The 6,242-nt window shown below is 38.4% G+C and overlaps 1 protein-coding gene across 1 annotated transcript; it reads left to right on the top strand.

Annotated features, from left to right (window-relative positions):
* The first annotated feature begins 279 nt into the window (after nucleotides 1-279).
* On the top strand, nucleotides 280-5,270 carry LOC120112852 (bifunctional aspartate aminotransferase and glutamate/aspartate-prephenate aminotransferase-like). The gene is made up of 9 exons (XM_039132773.1): nucleotides 280-825; nucleotides 912-1,005; nucleotides 1,088-1,191; nucleotides 1,758-2,006; nucleotides 2,123-2,236; nucleotides 2,543-2,626; nucleotides 4,418-4,588; nucleotides 4,681-4,794; nucleotides 4,878-5,270. The coding sequence occupies exons 1-9, from the start codon at nucleotides 424-426 to the stop codon at nucleotides 5,019-5,021; spliced, it is 1,476 nt and encodes a 491-aa protein (XP_038988701.1). The 5' UTR covers nucleotides 280-423; the 3' UTR covers nucleotides 5,022-5,270.
* Nucleotides 5,271-6,242: the final 972 nt, after the last annotated feature.

Genomic DNA, 6,242 nt, shown 5'->3' with positions numbered 1-6,242 from the left:
TTTTTATTAATGGTGTTAGAAGAATCGTTATATTATAAGCATTTGTGCAAAAACAGTATTTTATGAGAATAGATAAATAAATATAAATTTTGAGGAAGTATTCAAATTTTTAGAAGGAATGCTTTTTTTTTTTTTTTTTTTTTTTTCCGTTTTTTTGTGTGAGAGACTCAGTTCATGCAAAGATTTGGTACAGCTAACGGCGGGGGATTGTCGGCTCCTCCGGAATCCCAACTTCTCTTCCAAATCACAATGGGGTTTGGTTTGGACTTTGGCGGACTCGCGAGACGTGCCTTCCCTTTCTAAACAATTTCGCGGGGTTGGTGGGGTTTGGTGGCTTCAGGGTTGGTGGGAGAGAATAAGAACTCGGACATTGGGAAGAATTCGGCAGAACTCGCGTGTTCCCCCATACTCAGCTACCCCCACATGGAGGCCTCTCACTCCTTGCTCTCCTCCTCTTCTTCTTGCCTTCCCCTCCCCTCTCGATCCCGAATTCCCCTCCGATCCCTTCCGGGCTCCAATCTTTCGAAAGCCCTGTCCTTCTCCAGATCCGTCGAGTTCTCCTCCTCTTCTTCCCTTCGCTTCGGAGACTCCTGGGACCGGAGGGGGGGACGCCTTCCATCGGTCAAAGCTAGCGCAAGATCGGCGCTTTCCGCGGATCCGATGGCGTCCGTTGATCCCACGGTGAGCCCGAGGGTGAGCTCCGTGAAACCCTCGAAGACCATGGCCATCACCGACCAGGCGACCGCCCTCGTCCAGTCCGGCGTGCCCGTCATCGGGCTGGCGGCCGGGGAGCCGGATTTCGATACCCCCGCCGCCATTTCTGAGGTGAATCTCTTGGAACTGTTTGGTGATCTTGATCTGGATTGAGGAAGGTTTGGATCTTTTTGAATCGGTCTTGTTGGGTCGTTCAGGCTGGAATCAATGCTATTCGACAAGGTTACACGAGGTACACGCCGAATGCCGGAACTTTGGAGCTGAGGAAGGCGATTTGCCACAAATTCCAGGGTTGGTGGATTTGAGCTTAACTTAAAAGCTGGTTATTTGAAAGTTTGAATACTTATTGATGCTTCTTTTTGGGTGGTGGCAGAGGAGAATGGTTTATCATACGCGCCCGATCAGATTTTGGTGAGCAATGGAGCCAAGCAGTCTATCATGCAAGCCGTGCTTGCAGTTTGTTCGCCAGGGGATGAGGTGAAGTCTTGGTTTCATTTCAGTTGTGTGAATGATGTGTTTCGGTGCTTCATTGTTACTCATGTTGTTGGGGGATTTTAAGCTTTTGCCTTGCTTTCTCCTTTGGTTCTATTAACTGAGTATTAGTGAGACTAATGAAAATTTAAACCTTTTCTATTATTTTAGAATTATGAAAATGAGTTGTTTCCCTTTCAAAAGTTCCTTGTTTGCTTGTTTGGCCATGATTGGGAACAAACAAGCAACTTCTTTGTCCGTATGTTCAACTTACAGCAATATATGATATCAGTTGAAAGGATAAAGTTGTACATAATCGGCATTGACTTGACAATATGATTAGACTACTTGCAAATGTTACTTGCAGTTCTCATGCTGATGGAGTTCTCTGGAGGAAGAATATGTTGAAGTTGGTCTACTGTTTAATTTTATATTTATAGTGTGCATCATGTCATATGAAACAACATAACCATAATCTGAACCTTATTCTTAAATGTTATAGATGCTTCATAGAAATGTTTGTTGCTTTATGCCTGTTCTCTCACATCATTTTCCACTATTTTCTTATCCAGGTCATAATTCCGGCTCCATATTGGGTCAGCTATCCTGAGATGGCTAGGTTGGCTGATGCAGCACCAGTAATTATTTCCACAAACATATCAGAAAATTTTCTTCTTAAACCAGAGGCCCTTGCTTCAAAGCTCAATGAGAAATCAAGGTTGCTGATTTTGTGTTCCCCATCTAATCCTACTGGCTCTGTTTATCCAAAGGAGCTGCTTGAGGAGATAGCTGATATAGTAAGGAAGCATCCAAGGCTCCTGGTAAGCTTTTCAGAGAGGGCTTGCACATATGTATATACTAGAACAACAAAGTTCACAAGAAATCCGTATCATATTATAGATACTGAGCTTAGTGTTTACTACAATTTGCCTTTCAGGTATTATCTGATGAGATATATGAGCATATTATTTACCCACCAGCAAAACACACAAGCTTTGCTTCATTGCCTGGAATGTGGGAAAGAACTTTGACTGTGAACGGATTTTCTAAGGTAATCAATTGTTTATGTGGATTTCTTCGATTGGTTTAGCACAGTCAAAATGTATGGAGTACCAAGCCAAGGGTTCATTCCTTCAAGCTCTTGGCTGTGACATTTTAATGAAACCATAGCTTCATACACCTTATAGTCCATGTGGGATTTTAACATGCTTTCATCCTTAGCTTAATTTCTACCCAGCAGGCACTAAATCCAATCATACACAGCTTTTACTATAGCACAAACATATGCTTCTTCAGGCTTGAAAGTTTATAATATTTGTACAAATTGTCAGCTGAAGTCTGATGTGCATGTCTGTAGGCTTTTGCGATGACTGGTTGGCGACTTGGATACCTTGCTTGTCCTAAACACTTTGTAGCTGCATGTGGAAAGATCCAAAGCCAGGTAAATTGTTTCCCCACTCACCTGTTATCATTCTTCTTATAAAGTCCTGCTAAATAGGCTATTCATAAGTTAGTCAATATCTCTGAATGTTCCTGATAACTCACATGCTACGTTTCTGTCGTAGATCTAATTTAAAAATGGCATAGCTAACAAGCCTTGTCACGACCACATGGGTTGGCTTGGCAAGTGTCATGTTGCTGTGCTTTTCTATTAATAATCACCAACCATGATGATGAACAGCAAACCTTGTTTGGCGGTGGTATTTTTGTGGAGGGTTTTGGCAGGAGGGGAATAGAAGTTGTGTAAAGGTGAAGCAGTTTAGTATGCAACAGAGTGTAAAGTTTGACAAAACTAATTTGTAAATATCTTGTTTCTCTATTATAAAATATGCGTTCCTTAATTATATTTCTAGCACAAGCAAAGGACCCGAGAGATGCATGGGAATAATTTATCATGTATCGGAATTATAAAAGTTTAATAGGGGTGCACATGAGGTTGAATTTGGAAGTTAAGTCAGGTAAAAGCTTTTGTTTCACATGCAAGCGAATGAAAATTAACATATGCATTTTGATTGGGATGTAGAACTGTGAGAGTCAAACCAAACCATCTAAAAGATAATGTAATTAATGGTGGTACAAAAAATGTTGTTCAAACAGTTTATTGGAACAATATAAATTAGATTTCTATAGTAGCTCAATTGGCTGACTTGTAGAGGAATTTAAAAAACATTGAGGGATAGTCTCAAATGTTTGTCGATTGCTATAGAGGAGAAAGCATACTTCCAAACTTCTTTATTTCTTCAGTAAAGTTGCATTTTGAATTTTCCAGTGTTGGTGTACAAAAGATTGAAGAAAGTATGAATATGTTGTAGAAGGCATAATTGTTGAAGCAATTTTCTCATGATGAAAATTACCTGAAGAGTCCGAGTCTAGCTAGATCACAGTCTAAATTAAATTTCAAGGTATGGGTTGAATACTAAATGAAAGACAAAATAACAAAAGAAAGTTCTAATCCTTACTTGACATGACTTGAACCCAAGGGCATATGTTTTATAACCGAGTATAAATAAAGATTTGGCCTCAAATTTGCTCCAAGATAGATCTCATCTAATCAAATCCCATCAATTGGTTTTAAATGGACGAAATTTTGTGTGATTAAAGTTTGCTCAAGAGTTCGAGTCTAGCTAGCTCATACCGCCTAATTGAAACCTCAAAGTAGAACAGGAACCATCTAAATCCACTAAATGATGGGTCAAATATAATTCTAAATTTTACTTGGTCCAACATAACTCGACCAACCTAATCAAATTTGAAATTTTGAATTAGGATTGGGTTAACAATTTAGTTGCATAGGTTAATTAATGGGTTGGATCGAGTTAAAGGTTAGGGATTTTGTTGGTTGGGCTGGGCTTGGTTGGTCTTTAGCTTAAACCAACTGCAGATTGCATCCCAGTAGGAAGAGATGCAGGTTTGAGTCTGAGGAACAGACGAACAGTGGATTTTTCCCCTTTAGCTTTTCTCCGAGATTTGAGAGGGGGTGTTTTCTCACTCTTATCCGTTTTATATGTATGTGGAGATCTACCCTGCTAAATAAAACCTTGTCAAGTTCAAATATACTTGCTTACTCGCACCATCTTTTTATTGTAGCAACTAATAAGTTCATATATCTTAAGTCTGATTTTTATGACGGGTTTATAGTGATCGCAAAGGTCGAAATTTGTTTATATATCTGTTCTACTTTCACTATCTATACATCAGTGGCTAATACCAAAGACGTGTGGGATTATTGCAGTCTACCTCAGGTGCTAGTAGCATTTCTCAGAAAGCAGGCCTTGCTGCTTTAGGCTTGGGTTATGCTGGTGGTGAAGCAGTCTCCACCATGGTGAGAGCATTCCAAGAGCGCCGAGACTTCCTTGTTAAAAGCTTTAGAGAACTGGAGGGCGCCAAGATATCAGAGCCCCAGGTAAACCAGCATAATTCTGGTTAACATAGTTCAATTAAAGCTCCTGCTTTAAGAAATTAATTTAAGCTTCAATAACAATTAATTTATTGCAGGGTGCTTTTTATTTGTTCGTGGACTTCAGCTCCTACTACGGAGCTGAAGTTGAAGGGTTTGGCATTATCAAGGACTCTGAATCCCTTTGCCGGTTCCTCTTGGACAAGGCACAAGTATGTTCAGTTAGAATTAGTGTAGTTTCTGAGCTGAGTAATAGTAGAATGTCCTATGACATAATTGTGGTTTGTATTGGCAGGTTGCACTCGTCCCGGGTGATGCATTTGGAGATGATAAGTGCATCCGAATATCCTATGCTGCATCCCTATCGACGCTACAAGCAGCAGTGGGAAAAATAAAAGAAGCCATGATTCTTCTCAAGCCCCCTATCCCTGTTTCGTAATCAGAATGGTTAAAGGGCATGCTCTTCGTTGTTGTAGCTTTATGATAAAATGTCTGAAATTATTAATTTAATTTCTGACTTTAGCTTCAGAAAATTACATGGCAAGAATGCATAATAAATTGTTTGTGTTACAAATTTGATGCATTATTATTCTTATATTTTGAAAATCTGTAACCATTTCGAGGTTTCAGTGGACAAAGGAATTCTCCAGTTTGTTTCTCAATATGAACTTATCATTCATCATGAAAATTATTTGCAAAATAATTTTCTTTCTTTTAATATATGATATGTTTATGAGGTTTAGATTAAGGATCTAAATTATTGATCCTACAGTTAAAATGTTTGTGCTGCCTTTCATAAATCTACCTTTGTTGTTTTTACCATCTTCCACGAGAGATGTATTTATTTATTTATTACTCTCGGTAAACAAGCAATGCCATGCCACACCATTAAATTCTAGCTCCATTCTTGTCCTTTGTGGTAGTGGCAGTGGAAATTGGAACAAAAATTTTCTGGTGCGTGCACCAAAGATCGTATGGAATGGCCTGCCTTTTTTTTTTTTCTATGTATCCTATTACGTCCATTTTAAAGTGAAAATTGAAAAATCAAAGTGGGATGGGACTCCTACTTTAATGGGGTTCATCTGTCTTGTGGCTTAAAATATATATATATATATATATATATATATATATATATATATATATATATATATATATATATATATATATATATATATATGCGAAGCGACATCCGCAAGGCCATCCATATGTTTCGTTCTTTTTTTTTTGTTTGTTTGTCAAGCTGTCCTTTTTTAGATATGGGTGGACAGTCTCATACTTTAAGATATACGGACTCTATCAATAGGAGAAATTTTATTCTATTTTGACCTTTTGGTTTTTACTTTAAGATGGATGCTATAGAATACGTGGCAAAAATGAAAAATCGCTCTACATGTCTCCTCTGATGCATGCACGGGAGAAATTTTATTGGATGCCATGTCAATTATATAACATAGGATGGAGGCAATGGAGGAATTTGGTGTAGAGCATAGTATTTTTTTAATCTACATTCGTTCCATCCCAAATGTCAATAAATTTGAGCAACAAAAAGGATAGTTCTACATTTTATAAAGATTGTTTAACAAGAAGAATATGAAGCAGGTATTATTGACTGTTGTAGCTATCATGAAACATTGTGGAGTTCTAGCCGTATCATGAAGCT

This window comes from Phoenix dactylifera, chromosome 1 (assembly GCF_009389715.1).
Source record: "Phoenix dactylifera cultivar Barhee BC4 chromosome 1, palm_55x_up_171113_PBpolish2nd_filt_p, whole genome shotgun sequence".
NCBI classification, from domain to species: Eukaryota; Viridiplantae; Streptophyta; class Magnoliopsida; order Arecales; family Arecaceae; genus Phoenix; species Phoenix dactylifera.
The sequence above is the reverse complement of the archived record's forward strand: the minus strand, read 5'-3'. Positions and strand labels throughout refer to the sequence as shown.

What these genes read in the sequence shown, in the direction of transcription:
- LOC120112852 (XM_039132773.1), top strand. Translation starts at nt 424, where the DNA reads ATGGAGGCCTCTCACTCCTTGCTCTCCTCCTCTTCTTCTTGCCTTCCC. An exon ending in GATTTGCCACAAATTCCAGG is followed by an intron (nt 1,006 to 1,087) that starts GTTGGTGGATTT and finishes GGGTGGTGGCAG; the next exon opens with AGGAGAATGGTTTATCATAC. An exon ending in CCAAGATATCAGAGCCCCAG is followed by an intron (nt 4,589 to 4,680) that starts GTAAACCAGCAT and finishes AATTTATTGCAG; the next exon opens with GGTGCTTTTTATTTGTTCGT.